Below are 17,730 nucleotides of genomic sequence, written 5' to 3'. Positions count from 1 at the left end.
CAATTTAAAACCAAGTTTAAAGTAAGCTTTAATTAACTATTGGCCAGGGTGATGGACTCTCTGGCCAGGTCCACCTCTGGGTTCCCAGAAAATGGCCTCGAGTCGTGCTTTGCAGAAGCTTAAAAGGGCAAAACCCACAATTCACTTCATTTCCCATCAGGTTCAATCAGGGGCAAGCATATATCTTGACGTATTTCCTGCCTACATGTGCCCCTGATTTACCTCTGGCCGGCAAGTGATCAAGCACATCCGTGCAGATGGGTCAAACAAACACGGAACAAACGGGAGCTCATCCTTAAATGCAAACAGAACTCTTAACCTGTATGGTGTCGTTTTTCTGTTTTGGTCCTCACACAGGCTGATCCTGAACTCACTGAGATCCATCCACCTCTGCAGGACACATGCCCGGTTACTTTATTATGTTATTTTATTTATACACAAAGAGCACTAGTGACTTTTGGCAATCTTTGATTTGTGCCATTCAGAACATAACACTTTCAAAAGAACAAACACTTTCCTATATGGTCCAAACCCTTGATGTCTTTAAACTTCGCAAGCCACTTCCAGCCTCCGCCCCGCCCACCTGACCCCTCCCACCCAAGGCAGCCGCGCGACCCGCCAATAAATACAACTGGTCCCGCCTATAAATAAATATCAGCGCAGGCCCCGCCCTCCTCTAGCTCCGCCCACCATCGGAAAGCGCCACCATAGGCCTTGTCCTACCTGGCCCCGCCCTTGTTCTGGGCGCGTCAGGCCCCGCCCAGTCCTCGCTAAGCAGCCGGCCGGCGTGCGGACTGCGCAGGTGCGCTCCTCAAGCGCGGCCTCCTCATCCCACGCACATCTCACAGCGTGAGGGTGGGACGGCGGCCAGAGGCTTGGCTGGAGGTGGTACCCGAGACCGCGAGAGCGAACTGGGGTCTCCAGAGACCTCGCGATAGGGGCGCGGGCGAGGCCCAGCGCGACGGCCGTTGTGAGCACGGTGGCCACGGGCCGGGCCTGTGCTGCACGGAGCCCGCGGGTGCGACCTGCGCCTTTCCCGGGGCCGAGGCCACGCGCAGCGAAGACGAGCTGCAACCCCACGCTGTGAGTCCTAGAGCAAGTCCCCTGGACCCGGCCTCTCCGTAGGCCACGCCTGGGCCTGGGAAGATGGAGGGAGACCAGCGGTCCGGCCCATCGGCGCAGGGCCTGCTCCCCGATGGCCACTTGATCCTATGGACGCTGTTCTCCGTGCTGTTGCCGGTGTTCATCACCTTATGGTGTAGTCTGCAGCGTTCGCGCCGGCAGCTGCACCGCAGGGACATCTTCCGCAAGAGCAAGCACTGCTGGCGTGACACCGACCTGTTCAGCCACCCCACCTACTGCTGCGTGTGCGCCCAGCACATCCTGCAAGGAGCCTTCTGCGACTGCTGCGGGCTCCGCGTGGACGAGGGCTGCCTCAAGAAGGTCGACAAGCGCTTCCCGTGCAAGGAGATCATGCTCAAGAACGACAGCAGGGCCGCAGATGCGATGCCCCACCACTGGATCCGCGGCAACGTCCCCCTGTGCACTTACTGTGTAATCTGCAGGCAGCAGTGTGGCAGCCAGCCTAAACTCTGCGACTACCGGTATGGCTTTTGTGGGAGGCAGGATTGCAAACAGTGGGTGGCAATCTCAGCAAATGGCCTAAACTACTCACGACATCCCTGGCGTTTGCAGCAGGTCTCATGTAGATGTTGCTGTTTGAGACAAAGTCTCCTGTAGCCAGGCTAGCCTCAAACTCACTGGATAGCAAAAGATGACCTTGAATTTTTAATGCTTCTGCCTTCCCCTCCCGGTGCTGAGATTACCGGTGTGCACCACCACCATGGTGCAGCACCAGTTCATGAGGTGCTGGGTATCGAACCCAAAGGCCTTAAGCATGCTATTTCAGCACTCTTACTGAACACCACCACCACACAAAACTTCCCACCCTTTCCAGGGCTCTTAATTTCCATCAAAGGCCTCTTAAGTGCTGCCTGAAGAGTGGCTAATCTATAGCACCCCATTTTTCATAAGGAAAAATGAAGGATACCCAAAGAACCTTATGCCAGTCACAAAACCAATTGGTTCTTGGTTCAGAACTATGCAAACAGGGGTCTTCCCAAAGCAGCGTTTTAAATTTCTTTTGCTAACACAGCAATTGGTGTCATAGTCAAGTGTTTGACGGGCAAGACAGGAAAGGAGTATTACACCTGCCACTCATTTATTTATAGGGGATTGCCCCTTTGCAGTGGAGTTGTATATGTGGTTAGGAGGCAACTTTGCGAAGTGAGCTCTTAACTCATCAGGCTGCTGGGCTCTCTGACCAGCCCTGAAAGGGAATTTCTGTTGTCAGATCTTTCAGGACTAGTGTCTCAGATGAGTCGCCTGAGTTAGACTGAGAGTGTTTTCATGGCTTCAGCATATACACTGAACAAGGGATCTTGCGTGGTGGAATGCTGTGTGAAACAGGCTTCCGTGTTGGAGGCTGGTGAGCAACAGTGCTGCCATGCAGATCCTCTCCTGGCTCTGTCCGCAGTTGAGAAAACGGAAGATAAAGTAGGGCTGGTTCCCCAAGATTTCCAACACCCAGCCTTATTAGAGCTTTGTCTGGACTTTACTGTGTAACAGGTTTTATTTCCAACAAGTAGAAAACCTCACACACTTTCAAGAGCAGAGCAGAAAGGTGGTAATAACTCTGAAGCTACTGTGAGTGTGGGCACATTGTAGCGGGTGTTGGTATTGCTATCTGCACACGAGTGCAGATACCCACAGCAGCCACAAGGGGCATCAGCCTACCCTGGAGCTGATGTAAGCTTCCCAGCATGGGTGCTGGGAATCAAAGGGTCCTCTGTGAGAGCAGTTGTACACATTCATAACCATTGACCCATCTTTAAATGTTCTTGTTACATTTGAACTTACGGTCCATGCTGGGTCACATTGAGAGCGTTATTAATACTGATGCCAGAAAATAAGCCAAAATCCAGGTGATCACAGTCAAGCAAAGATAGGTGGTTGCCATATTTAAGTTGTTTTTCTTTTAAGTTGTATGTGTGTGGGTTTTTTACCTACAAGTTTATCTGCATCACATGTATACTTCGTACTACATGGAGGCCAAAAGAAAGCCTCTGATCGGGGCTGGGGATTTAGCTCAGTGGTAGAGCGCTTACCTAGGAAGCACAAGGCCCTGGGTTCGGTCCCCAGCTCCGAAAAAAAGAACCAAAAAAAAAAAAAAAAAGCCTCTGATCCCCTGGAACTGGAGTTGCAAAGAGTTGTGGGCTGCTGTGCAGGTGCCGGGAGTCAAACCCAGGTCCTCTCCAAGAGCACCCAGTGCCCTTAATCACAGATTCATCCCTCTAGCCTCACTTTTAACTTTTAAAAAATGTATTAGATTAGCTGGGCATTGGTGGCACAAACCTTTAATCCCAGCACTTGGAAGGCAGAGGCAGGCGGAGTGGTTAAGAGCACTGACTGCTCTTCCAGAGGTCCCGAGTTCAATTCCCAGCAACCACATGGTGGCTCACAACCATCTGTGATGGGATCTGATGCCCTCTTCTGGTGTGTATGAAGACAGCGACAGTGTACTCATATAAATAAATCTTAAAAAAGAAAGAAAGAAAACTCAGTTTACATAGTTATAAAAGATCTCTGAGTTAAAACAGTAGAGTACTTTTTTTTTTATCATCCAGACAGGTTTTTAGGTACTAGTGGACAGGGCTTTAAAAACCATGGTTTAGGGCCTGGGGATGTAGCTTAGTCAGTAGAATGCCTACCTATTGTGTATGAAGCCACCACCACATAACTCCTCTGGTCATGCACACCTGTAATCTCAACACCTGAGAGGTGGGAGGCAGGGGGATCACAGACATTCATGGTCATCCTTGGCCAGATACAGAGTTTGAGGCCAGCTGGGAATACATGAAACCCTAAGGAGAAAACAGAAAAAAATTAGCAGAAAAAATATTGACTAAGTTATAACATATCCATCCATATAATGTAATATTACACATTTCTTCCTAACCCAGGTTTTTAGAAAATACTCTTAGGAAATATCTTAGGAAAATATGCCTGATACCAACTAGGAAGGAACACAGTGTCCAGTACATATACAGACCAGGTTCCTACTTGAAAAGCATTTTCGCACTGTAAAACTGGGAGTAAGTGCTCCAAAGAATTGAGTGGCTGTCTGTAGATGACTTTATCTACATACCTAAATTCTCAAGCATGTTAGTGTTATTTAAAATACGGTTTTTAAAAACTTAGTGAAGAAATTCATGAATATATTCTAGTTTTTAGAAACTTAACTAAACACAAAAATAACAGGGTTAGAAGATCATGCCTCGGGGCTGGGGATTTAGCTCAGTGGTAGAGCGCTTACCTAGGAAGCGCAAGGCCCTGGGTTCGGTCCCCAGCTCCGAAAAAAAGAACCAAAAAAAAAAAAAAGAAGATCATGCCTCCCCAGCCTTAGTCTTGTCTTCCTAGAGGAAATTATTGTGAAATACTTGAGTGGGTATTTTTGCAATTATGTTCAGTAATAATATACCATTTTTAGATTATAATTATCTTTTATAAGGCCACCATCATGTGTAACCCCGTCAGGAGGTTCTTGGGGGTATTAGTTTTTTGGGGTGCACTTGTGCTCTGCCTGCATACATTTATGTGCCCCATGAATGCCTGGTGTCCCCGGGTCAGAAGAGGGTGTCAGCTCCCCTAGAGGTCGAGTTATAATGCTGATGAGCCATGGGAGTCTAACCAGGTCCTCTGCAGGAGTAATAAATGCTTTTAACTGCAGAGCCATCTCCCAGCCCCTGCCCATGCTTTTTCGACACTATAGGTTTTTGTTTGTTTGTTGGGTTTTGTTTCTTTTTTATTTTGTTTTGTTCCAAGAACAGCATTTTCTGAAGGGGAAACTATGGCTCCTCACAGTGTATCCCATACTGCTTATCTCCCTGTGACAACAGTTTACATGCCAGATCTGATTAGCCATGCAGGGGTGAAACCAAGGAGGTGAGTAAGTAGATCAGTGTCTCGTAGTCTTACTCAGCTTAAAAATTGGTTGTGAGAGGAGCTGGAAAGATGGTTCAGTGATTATGAGCACTGACTGCACTTCCAGAGAGGACCCAGGTTCAATTCCCAGCACCTATATGGCAGCTCCAACCGTAACTCCAAGAGCTGACACCCTCACACAGACATACATGGTGAGATTTGACCCTTTTCCCCTAAATGTGGTATCTGGGAGAAAATAAATATAATATAGTACTTAGAGTTAGCTGAGCTACAGTCATATGTATGTAGGTAAGAAACAGAACAGCAGAATAGCAGGAACTGGGTTGCATCCCCAGCACTGGAGGGAAAAATTGACCCAAGCCAAGTTTGGCCCTCTTGCTCTAATTCTACTACTCTCAAACCTGGAATTCAAAGCCACAGAGCCAAAAAGCAGAATCTTTTATCAAAAACAATAATGTATACAGTGATCGCAATAAAATAGGAGTTAGCCGCAGGCCACCAGTAGACGGAACGGTTACATCAACCGTAACCATCTGCTACAGTTTCTGACGTTAAAGGCCATTATTTATAAATGTCCTGAGCACGCCGTGCTGTAATTGTCTCTAACACAATGTTCAGGTATCTATTTTTAGCCCTCAATAGAACTCTTGAGTAAGCAGCAGTAATTACTTGACAAGTCCCAACATCCAAGAGGAAAAAACACCTTTAAAATAGAAGGCCCAGAGTCAACATTCCCTCCTTTATAAATCAGTTGATTCTGCTCTTCTCTGGTGGCCTCATTTTGCTAGTCAGGTGTGTCTTATCTGTGAGTGGATTAAATAGTTGAGCAGATTAATAATAGAAAGCCTGAGTCTCCAGCACTAATCCCTGCCTGTTGTTGGCACTGGCACCAGAACAGAGTAGATCTGGATGCACATGTCCTATCTTTGTTTTAGAACCAGACATTGAGCTATTTATCAGCTCCTAAAAGAAGTGGGATGTTTGGGGGCTGGAAAGATAGCTCAGTGGTTGAGAGCACTGGCTGCTCTAACAAAGAACCTGGCACCCACGTGGCAGCGTGCCACTCACTGTCTGTAATTCCAGCTCCAGTTCCCACACCTTTATACACATACACATGCATCTAAAACGTCAATGCCATAAAATAAAGTCTTTAAAAAAAGAAATGGGCTGTTTTGCATTCTACATAAAAGTTGGAACCTTTCCAGACCAGGCTCATGGAACTACAGGTATCATCAACAGATTGACCTAATGCACACACGTTTCTATGTACAGCTGTTGTTCCAGGTTGACCTTTTTAGGGAGGTTGTGCCTACAGGTATTACCAAATTACAGAATTGCCCTAAGAAGTTACTTATTCACTTTAAAATTATGATCATGTGTAGTATTTTTGTGGAATTTTTTATTACGTTTATTTCTGTGTGAATAGACTGTTTTAACTTTTCACAGAATATGATCTGTGGCTTGGGAACACTGGTTTAACAATAGTTGACAGCTGTTTCTACTTTCCTCAGGTGTGTTTGGTGCCAGCAGACAGTCCACGATGAGTGCATGAGAGGCAGCTTAAAGAGTGAGAAGTGTGATTTTGGAGAATTCAAAAATCTCATCATCCCTCCAAGTTATTTAACGTCCATTAACCAGATGCGTAAAGACAAAAACACAAATTATGAAGTGGTAATTTATTTTCTTATAATTTTATTCATTTAAATTTAACATATAAGATAGTTAATTTTGTGTATTTGAGAAAAATTGGGAATTAAGTAACTAAGAGGTAAAGGGATATAAAATGTTGTTATGGTAAACGGTGAAACCTTACCCAAGGTCCACCATGATGTCAGACATCCTTACTAGCACCACTTAGGAGGTAAAGGCAGAAGGACCAAAAGTTTAAGGCCAGCTTAGTTTATATGGCAAATTCTGGAATGCTTAGTAAAATCTGGTTTCAAAAACTAAGAGCCGGGCTCTGGAGAGGGGCTCAGCAGTTATGAGCACTGACTGTTCTTCCAGAGGATCATGATTTGATTCTCGGCACCTAAGTGGAGCCTCAGAACCAGATCTAACTCTCATACAAAGGGATCCAGTGCGCCCTGTGGCCTGCGGCATTGCTTCGATCTAGAACACAGGCATAAATGCAGCTAAAACACCCATCTATGCATGAAATAGTAAAAGAGCCTTAAATCACAGTACTCAAGAGGCAGAGGCAGGAGGCAGACAGATCTGTGAGGCCCTGTCTCAAAGAACAAAGCAAAACAACTGGGAATCACAAACAACAAAATCTTGCAAGCTGATATATCCCCAGATACATCCAGAAAAGGAAAACAAAGAGATAAGGGAAAATAAAATCCAGTTTGTCGATGGCTAAAAGAACATGATGTCTATTAACTGGGGACAGACTCCCAGATGTAAAGGTTGAGCATCCCTGATCCAACATTTTAGGTGCTGTCATGACACCACAGGTAGAAAATCCTCCAATTTCAGGTTGTAGTCAAAATGTAGGGACAGTAAAAAATGTCCTGCAAAATTACCTATGTGCTACGTATGAAGGTTCATACATAGTTAATTAAATCAACTTCATATTAAACTTGGATCTGATTTCCAAAACACCCCATTGTGTATGTGCAAACACACGCCAAACTAAGAGACACTTCGGGCCAGGTAAGGTGGTGCCTGTCTTTAATCCCAGCACTCTGGGTGGATCACTCAATTTGGGGCCAGCCTGGTCTACAGAATACAGGTTTTCAGAGTATCCAGAGTTATACAGAGAAATTTTGTCAGGGTGGGGGGAACAAAATAGAATGACGACAGGACACATGAGGGACAGGCACGATGACACAGCCTACCGCTGGCTGCTGATCTGCTGGCAACAGTTCATAGAGTGGAAGACATGGTGTCTGTTTATGTCCACTGGTGCTCCAGGCTCTGACGGATAGGTCCACATTCAGACCAAGCTTAGTAACTGTGAGAGGAAACGGGAGGGGAGACGCAGAGTGAGGCCACAGGCCTGAGGGGGTGAGGAGGACACTCAGCACTTAGGGTTCAAGCATTTCTGGTAAGGGACACTCAACCTAGGTAATGTGGTATGTATGTGGTAAATTATCTGATGACTGATTATTTTAGAAGTCAATGAAAATTACTAAGAACCCCATTTTCTTCTTGTTTTTATACTAATTTGATTTAACGATAGAGTGGACTGCTTTATTAATGAGTTTCTTTAAAAAAATGTTATTTACTTGTATGTATGCATGTGTGCATGTACCATGAGCTCATGTGTGACTCCATGGGTACCTGCACTCAACACATGCACATCACACACAACTGAAAATGAAAATAAAATGTTTTTTAAACGCTTATTACATTTACTTATTTCATGGGGACTGTGCACGTGCCATGGAGGATGTGCAGAGTTAACTTGTGGGAGTTGGGTTGATTCTTTCTGCCGGGTAGGTTCCAGGGATTGAACTGAGGGTGTTGGGCGGGGCAGTGAGCACTTTTACCTGCTGAGCCATCTTGCCAGCCCCTCTGTATTAGTCAGAAGTCAGTTAGGACATGCTTGGATATTCATATTTAAAAGGACTTCTAGTTGTCTTCTAACAGGCTTTTGTGAGCCACCTGAAGTGGGTTCTGGAAACCACAGTCAAGTCCTCTGCAGGAGCCTCATGAAAATATTGTTTAAAGAATGATAAAGGGGCCGGAAAGAGGGCTCAGCAGTAAAGAGCACTGGCTGCACTTCCAGAGGCCCAGTTTCAATTCCCAGCACCCACGGCACAGCTCACAGCTGTCTGTACTTCTAGTTCCAAGGGACTGGCACCCCCTGGCTTCTGAGGACAGAGTGAGTTCTAGAACAGCCAGGGCTACACAGAGAAACCCTGTCTCAAAACAAGAAAAACAACAACAAAAAAGTTGATTTCATTTGATTTCTTAAAATGGATGATGCAGAAGGAATACTGTGGAGACAGGAAATGGTTCAGTCGGTCAGTACTTGCCATGCAGGCATAAGGGGCTCGCTCAGTCCTCAGCATCTGTGTTGGAGGTTGAGCTGGTGGCATTTATGAGCAAGCCTGCCTAGGGAGACAGAGCTTCGGGGCCTTGGTGGCCAGCCAGCCTAGCATAACTGACAAGTCCTGACCTGTGGGGAGAGAGTCTCCAGAAGGAAGACAGCCCCTCTGCTGGAACACTTTTTATCGCAGCACTTGGGTGTCTGGGGGAAGTTGATCTCTGAGTTCCAGACCAAACAAGACTACCTCGAAAGGGAGGGAGGGAGGGTCTGACCTTCACATAGAGACATACATATAAGTCTACATTGAGTGGAAGGCTAAGCTGGACAGTCCTATGCATTCCTGGGTTTTTATTGTCTCCATGGTGCTGCATAGTTCTTATCTCAGCAACTTGCAGCTCCACTGTTACTAAGGGAAGTTTTATGTTTGCCATCTCTCACTCTAACCCCATTTTGTTCCCGTTCATTTTTTCTTTTTAGCTTGCTTCTAAGTTTGGAAAGCAGTGGACCCCATTAATAATCCTGGCCAACTCTCGTAGTGGAACTAACATGGGAGAAGGACTGTTGGGAGAGTTTAAGATGCTGTTAAATCCCGTCCAGGTAACTGAAAGAGAAGGCTTTCCTTCTAAGTCTCCTTATTGTTACCTTTTATTTTCCCTGAAATGCCATGGTTATTGGTGCCTTGACTCACTGTTTAGTTCATAGGAAAGAGTAGTGATTGTAAAACACTCAAGCCCTTCAAATATAAAGTAAAACAAGAATCGTAGCGCCTAGCGATCCCGTTTCATGGGGATGAAGCCTTATGTCTCGCAGACTCGGGAGCAGAGGTTCAAGGGCAGCGGTGTCCATACTTGACAGAGGTAGGCTGGCTCGGCTGTCCACTGGCTGCCGAGTGGTTAAGCAGACTGTCTGCATAAGGTGGTGTACTTCTCAGTGAATGAAAGACACCAACTATACATTACTGTGAGGGAACTATCCTGCTACATCACTCCCGGCTGAAGGGATCATACCGCACAGTTGCATTCCTGTGGCCTAGCCAGGAAAGGCAGGTCAGTAGAGTCGGAAGGTGTAGACGGTAACTGCTATTAACAGTAACATGCGCAAACTTGTGTTTCCTCGGTGATTTAAATATTTTCTGCCGTTGCGATATATCTTCGTAATTTCAAACCCAATGACTAACTAGCAACTTAACAGATATGTGGTGATTTATCAAGTTTCCTATCATTGGAAATTGATTGTCCCTGCACTTGAATTACTATAAACTCTACCACAGAGGTCACTATACAGAGGCCATTAATCTCTTAGTAGTCCCTGTGTCAGTAAATACTTATAGATAATCAGAGTCCTTACATTTTAGGTCACTGTGTATTTGTCAGAATTGTTTTTTTAGAAGTTTGTGCTAGTATTTTGTTTTGCTTTTAAGGCATAATGAATGGAACACTGGCTAAAGGAGGGCTTGGCCCACTGTGGTGTGAGGTGAATGGAAAGGAGTCAGACAGCGTCAGACTCCATTTGAACCGTACCTCAGCACCTACAGATTGGCCAGCAGCTGACCTAACCTCCTGGCCTCAGTGTCCTAATCAGTGGAATAAGTAAGGCTGGTTCCTCCTCTGTGGGTCAGTGTACAGTCTGAGCCGCAGTAACAGGAGGTGTGGTCTGTCTCGGGGGAGCTGCGAGAGGAAATGCGAAATAGTCGGAGTTGCTACTCGGTCGCCCTCTGTTCATCCAGAAGGTAGTCCAGGCAGTGAAAGACAGTGCTGGGTGAAAATAACAGTCGTCTTGTCCCTTCGTTTGTAGGTGTTCGATGTCACTAAAACTCCTCCGATCAAAGCTCTGCAGCTGTGCACTCTTCTTCCTTATTACTCCGTTCGAGTCCTTGTTTGTGGAGGGGATGGGACTGTGGGCTGGGTCCTCGATGCAATTGATGAAATGAAGATTAAGGTATCTGTCTTTGCAAACTACTGTAATGGCGACTGATGATGTGGCCCAGTGGTAGGGTGCTTGTCTAGCATGTGCGATTCAGTTCTGCACCGCCTCCCCCCAAAAGAATGAAGCTAACAGGCGACTATCAGTAGTTAGGAATGAGACGCTGATTAAGGAGTTTGCACACTTACAGTTGCTGTGATTGTGTCTTTGTTGCATCAGTCTTTAAATTTTACAATTACTACTGTGCTACAAATAATCTAAAGAGAAAAATCTGCAGTGTGTCATTTATATTTTAGGGACAAGAAAAATACATTCCAGAGGTTGCAGTCTTACCTCTGGGAACAGGCAACGACCTATCCAACACCCTGGGCTGGGGTACTGGCTATGCTGGAGAAATCCCGGTTGCACAGGTCTTAAGGAATGTAATGGAAGCAGATGGAATCAAACTAGACAGGTGAGCTGCACTGTGCTAGCGAGGCTGATACTTGAGCTTGGGGATATTGTTTTTATAAATGACGACTTGTGTAGCTACAAAATGTAATGAAGTTGGCCAGGCACGATGACTCATACCTGTAATCCCAGCATTTGGGAGATTGAAACAGGAATTGCCATGAATCTGAGGCCAACCTAGGCCATAGTGTTGAGACTATCTCAAAAAAGGGGGGTCTGTGGGAGTGTGGAGAGATGGCTCAGTGGTTAAGTGCACTGACTGAGGTCCTGAGTTCAGTTCCCAGCAACCACATGGTGGCTCACAACCATCTGTAATGGGATCTGATGCCCTCTTCTGGTGTGTCTGAAGACAGCTACAGTGTATGTATGTATGTATGTGTAGATCGATAGATTGATAGATAGATAGATAGATAGATAGATAGATAGATAGATCGATCTAAAAAAAACCAAGTTCAATATAATTTAAATGAAAAGAACTATATTTGCTGTACTTACAACAGGTGCTGGTGTCTTGTCTTGATATTATAAATGTTTCAGTTATAAATTATGCCAAAATTTGCACACTTGCTTAGATGTAACTAAGTTCTCAAATGCTTTAAAAGCAGCACTTACTAACGTAGAATTTTTTTGACTTCTGTTTCTTAGATGGAAAGTGCAGGTAACAAATAAAGGCTACTACAGTTTAAGGAAACCCAAGGTACGTGTTAGTGCTTGAGCTGTAAGCAGCTACAGATGTCTGCAGTGTCCGTGGTGGGCTGGGCCACCTGGTGTAAAGGGGCCGGGGCAGAATAGAGTGCAGAGTGCCTGCCTTCCTCACTGAGCGCTGCTGCTTCTGTCCGTTTTCCCGTTGGCTTGCATTATGGGAGGTGCTAGGTGAACCCTCTGCCACTGAGCCCCAGCCCAGCCCCAAGCTGGACTGTATAAAGTGTGCTGTGGAAGAGAGTATTGCCCAAGTGCGCTAGTTCTGCCACCCTGGCAGGTCGAGCTAATTTGGGTCAGCGAAGAAACAATTTCCCTCACAGAGGTGAAGCATGCCAGCAAATAGCAGAGATAAGAGAATATCTGTTTACTGGGAATCAAAGTCAAGTTTTCACGCATGCTGCCCATGTACTTGCCTCTGGGCTATCCACAGTCCCCATCTATATTTAGGAAAAATTCTAAAGACGTGTGGCCATGGCTTACAGTCACAAGGAGAACATGGGACAATCAGTTTGGAGACTCTAACATTAGACTGATGGAGACTTGGCGTTGATGCCCTCAGGAGGAGAATGCATAGCTACAAGAGTTCTAATTTTCATGCTAAGATGCATGGAAATGGTGTTAACCAAGAAAATAAAAAGAAAGAACTTTAGTTCCCGTGTAATGGATGAGGTACTTGGCATGCTGACTCAGATGACTGTGGGGTGCTGAACAAGAGGCTGGTGGCTTATGCTTTCTGCTTAGGACTGAGAACACAGCTAGACATGGAGACAGAAGAATTTAGGCTGAATTGATAGTACGGACTAAGGGAGTAAAAAGTTTAGACCCACAGAGTCTGAAATCGCACAGAAGGTCCAGAGCAAGTGGTGCCATGAGAACACAGGAGACAAAGCCTACTGACAAAATTCAGAGCCCTTCCAGATGGAGGATCTGAGGTGTGGCGAGCCAAGCAGAAGCAGCAGGAGTCCTGTGTGAGAAAAGAGAGAGGAAAAGTAGTGCATTTTCCAGAAGAGTGCAGACTAAGACTGGCCTGTGTGGCTCAGCTGCTAGAGTCATTGTCCATTCCTCTCTCCCAGGAGTTCACAATGAACAACTACTTCTCTATTGGACCCGATGCCCTCATGGCTCTCAATTTTCATGCTCATCGTGAGAAGGCGCCGTCTCTGTTTTCCAGCCGAATCCTTAACAAGGTGTGTTGGATAAAATAACATTTCCTGCTTATCAGCGAAGGTACAGTAAAAATCAACAGTTCAATTATATTTAGCACTCTTAGATTCAGATCATACTGACTTACAGAAACATTTCTGTGCTCTGCTTTGTATAGGATTTCAAATTAAAATCTGTAAATATGCTTTGTTAACTATAATGAGTTTTAAAATTAAAAGTTGGGATATTTTACTTATATGGAAGTTAATTGGAGTATGTTGACATGTAAATAGCTGAAAATTCTAGGGAAAATAAATTTTTTGGTTATGTCACTAATAGAAAAAATATGTTAGCTTAGGAGAGTGCCACAAGGCAGTTAAAGTTACCCTTGACAATTGACAGAAGTCTTGTTCCAGTTCCTAGCGTAGCTAGTTCCTTAAATGGAAGGATTGTTTGGGGTTTTGTTTTTGTTGGTTTGTTGTTAGTGTTTTTGGATTTTTTTTTTTTGAGACAGGGTCTCTCTGGGTAGCCCTGAAACCTGCTGTGTAGAGTGGGCTGGCCTCAAATTGCAAGGATCCACCTGCCTCGGCTGGGATTAAAGGTGTGCTCCTCGATGCTTGGCTCTGTGTGGGATTTTTTTTTTTAATTCTTTTTTTAGCTGTAAAAATAAATAGAAATTAGTTGTATCTATTTCTGTTTTACAAATAGTTGAAATTTCATGCTAGGTTGCGGAGTATAGAGTCTGTCTTTTGACCATCACAGACTGCAGAGTGATGATCTGTGGGAAGCAAGAAGGCGGTTCTGCTTGACAGGACTCAGTAGCCAAGGGTGGTTCAGACTTCAGGAGTCTGACTCCAGGTGGTTTACTTTAGGCATATTTAAGCATAGCACAATTTGGTGAAAACTACTCTGGTGATAATTAACTCAATCCCACATGTACAACAAAGTATACATGTGTCTGTCTGCTTGAGATCGACTGAGGAAAACATGCTTACAGTAAGGATCAGGGGGTGGATCTGGTGCCAGAAAATCTTTAGCCACACAGAGAGTGCAAAGGTCACCGGACTAGAAAGCTCCAGCCTTTTGGACAGAGAACAAGTTTTACATCCTTCCCTTGAAGAACAGTCCCATGTGCATGTCTGTGAGCACAAAGACCTCGGTGCCCATGAAAGCTTTATTGTTTAAAGAGAGAACTGTGGCTATAATAGAGACCAAGGTTGAATATAACTTGCATGGCTCGTCTAGCTATTCTGGGTAAGCATAGTGAACTTGTAAGAATAGCTAACAGAGTACCAAGGAAAGGGGAAAGCCATCCTAACCATGATCGCTATTAAAAGATCACTTGAGAGATTTCATTTATCTCTTTATGCAGATCATCAGTTCAGCCGTTGATGATAACACAGTAAAGCAACACATGCCAGGAACATTATTGGCAACCACAATTATGCTTGAGTAACAGATAATCTACAGTAGCTCTGTTTTGTAACACTGTTTCTCATTTGCTCATTTCTTGATTGGCTCCTGCTACTATTTCTACTGTTGTATTAGTAGTTTTACTAATCATATAGGCCATTTTTTAAATCTTTGTTTCCAGCAGTTAGTCCTGGAACTGGTCTTCTTAAAAGACCACTGTAGCAGCAACCATTACAGTATCCAATAGATGCAAAGGACCATCACAATTTTTCAGGGACAGCTCTTTCACAGACACTAGTATTTTTAAATAATATTACTAAAATAACATGGGCTGCAGAGATGGCTCAGTGGTTATGGGCACTGGACGCTCCTGCAGAGGACCAGGGTTTGGTTGCCAGCACCCACTTGACAGCCCACATCCCTTTTTAACTCCCGTTCCAGGGAGTCAGATGCCCTCTGTGATTTCTACAGCCACTAAGCACACGTGCAGTATACAGACATATGTTCAGGCAAAACACCCATACACATAAGATAAAAAGAAATCTTTTTACAAGTAATGTTACTAAGACAATACATATTGCTATCTGTATAGTTAGCAACTTTAGGTCTCCTATCAACCCTTCTATATTCAAAAGTGTTGGGCTGGAGAGATGGCTCAGCGGTTAAGAGCCCCGACTGCTCTTCCAGAGGTCCTGAGTTCAATTCCCAGCAACCACATGGTGGCTCACAACCATCTGTAAAGAGATCCAATGCCCTCTTCTGGTGTCTGAAGACAGCTACAATGTACTTATATATAATAAATGAATTAAAAAAAAAGTGTTTATAGTGTTTGCTAGATTTATATGATTTTTTTGTAAATAATCTGGAATATTAGGAAAAGAGATTTTTCTTACTCCAACATAGTCTTATAAAATGTAAATCAGGAGGCAATGCTATGTAAACACAAAATATCCCATCCATAGCCCTCACTCCCTCTGAAAGACTAGTTAAGGGGTTAGGGATTTAGCTCAGTGGTAGAGCGCTTACCTAGGAAGCGCAAGGCCCTGGGTTCGGTCCCCAGCTCCGAAAAAAAGAACCAAAAAAAAAAAAAAGACTAGTTAAACCACAAAATAATAGGGTTTGTTGTCATCTTCTAAAGAGAAGGATGATTCTATAATTCTAACAAAATAGGAAACCTGAGGCAGGAGAATCACCACGAATCAAGGCCATTCTGTCTGCGTGGAAAGACCCTGTCAAAGAAAACAAAAAGAGAGACGGTTCAGAAATGTTGCTCAATTGGTAGAGTTCATGTGTAGTATGCATGTAGCCCTGTGTCAAGGACCTGCCTCGTCTGGGAGAGTGGTGAGGAAATGGTCTTCAGGAGCTGTGAAAAGAGCAACTCAAAAGTCAAAGTGGGTTCAGGCTGACAGCCTGTGTTCTGTTTGAGGCAGCTCAGCCAGATAGCTCAGCTCTCAAGCACCGAAGCCCAGTCTTTTATTTACACATCAATTAAGTCATTTATTCTAGGTCCAGCTTATGATTGTCCCACAATCAGCCTTCCTTGAGCCCAGCCCCTTGATTCTTTTTTTTTTTTTTTTGGAGCTGGGGACCGAACCCAGGGCTTTGCACTTGCTAGGCAAGCGCTCTACCACTGAGCTAAATCCCCAACCCCAGCCCCTTGATTCTTAAGGAGAGCAAGCACATTTTTTAACATTGCAAATGAATTCAGAGATCTGCCTTTGTAAGCATATCTGGTAATGGTGGGATCCCATCCTGAGATTGTTATTCCCATCTTGCCTGGGTCTAAACTAACTTTGTCCCAGGCTGACCTTGAACCCAGGAATCTGCCTGCCTTTGTATCTTTCTGGCAAGCTGCTTATTTAGTGCGACTGCCTCTATTCTTTTAGGTCTGTGAAGCCCTACATATAATTCATATTGCATCCTTATATTTTGCATAGTTGAGAATTTTTTTTTAACTCATGTTTTCATAGTTCTTTCCCACAGCCTTTTTTTTTTTTTTTTTTTTCCCCCCCGGAGCTGGGGACCGAACCCAGGGCCTTGCGCTTCCTAGGTAAGCGCTCTACCACTGAGCTAAATCCCCAGCCCACTTTCCCACAGCCTTAAGGGCTGTTCTGATGGTCACATGGAGTCATTAACCTTGGCAAAGAGGATATTCCCCAATAGTCTTGGCAGAGAGGATATTCCCCACAGGAGGAATGTGAAGTAAAATACATATTTCTTATACAAACAAGCCTCATGTCCAGCAACAGTCAACACTCTTGGAGGCCCACACCCTGCTGGCTCTGTTCCAGGGGCAGGAATCATGTCATGCCATCCCTTAAATGGCCATGCAGGACTCGGCAGCCCTGGGTTTAACCCCTTAAAACCAGGTGTGGTGACAGCCAACCAACTGTAATCTCAGTACCCAAGAGGTAGAGGCAGGAGGATTAGGAGTTCAGACTAAGTATCAAATGCTAATCCAGACGGGGTTACATGAGCCCTATCTCCAAAAAGAGAAAAAAGGCTCACTTTTCATGTTACAATTCACCTAGAATTCTTCAGCTGCAGTTGCCAGATGAGATGCTGACTGAGTGTTAAAGGGTGAACCTGAGTTTCATGCCAGAGGCATCCCCAGTCTGTTCTTATGCCCAGGCCTCACTGAGGCAGCAGCTTGTAGCAGAGCAGGAGCTGTGCTGTCATGTTTCTCAGCACGCTAAGGCCGCATTTACAGTGTCTTCTTGATTTAGTGTCTTTTGTCCATTTTCCACAGGCTGTTTATTTATTCTATGGAACTAGAGATTGCTTGGTGCAAGAGTGTAAAGATTTGAATAAAAAAATTGAGGTAAGCTACTGATGCCTTTTCTAAAGGTTTAGGTATTTTCTGGATTCTGAAGTTCTTTAACAAATGCTGAGTTTTCTGCAAACATACTTTGTTCGTGGATGTGGAGCATTTTTCTTTTTTTCGGAGCTGGGGACTGAACCCAGGGCCTTGCGCTTGCTAGGCAAGCGCTCTACCACTGAGCTAAATCCCCAACCCCAATGTGGAGCATTTTTATGCCAAGCACTTGGCTACATTCTTTGTTTTTGTTTTTTATGTACACACACACACACACACACACACA

General features: G+C 44.7%; 1 protein-coding gene across 6 annotated transcripts in view; it reads left to right on the top strand.

The window, feature by feature from the left end:
- Positions 1 to 766: 766 nt before the first annotated feature.
- Positions 767 to 17,730, top strand: part of Dgke (diacylglycerol kinase epsilon) — a 25,579-nt gene continuing 8,615 nt past the window's right edge. Inside the window, exons 1-8 of one of the 6 annotated variants that reach the window (XR_005489925.2) lie at positions 767 to 1,604; positions 6,516 to 6,675; positions 9,476 to 9,595; positions 10,793 to 10,936; positions 11,218 to 11,375; positions 12,017 to 12,068; positions 13,147 to 13,260; positions 17,379 to 17,450. Coding sequence is in view for 3 of the 6 variants with exons in the window: in NM_001394358.1 (NP_001381287.1) it covers positions 1,147 to 1,604; positions 6,516 to 6,675; positions 9,476 to 9,595; positions 10,793 to 10,936; positions 11,218 to 11,375; positions 12,017 to 12,068; positions 13,147 to 13,260; positions 17,379 to 17,450 (1,278 nt within the window). In the remaining 3 variants the exon portion in view is untranslated. 6 annotated transcript variants of the gene reach the window in all.

The sequence above is a fragment of the Rattus norvegicus genome, chromosome 10 (assembly GCF_036323735.1).
Source record: "Rattus norvegicus strain BN/NHsdMcwi chromosome 10, GRCr8, whole genome shotgun sequence".
Classification (NCBI taxonomy): domain Eukaryota; kingdom Metazoa; phylum Chordata; class Mammalia; order Rodentia; family Muridae; genus Rattus; species Rattus norvegicus.
Note: the sequence above shows the minus strand (reverse complement) of the source record. Positions and strands in the feature narration are given on the sequence as shown.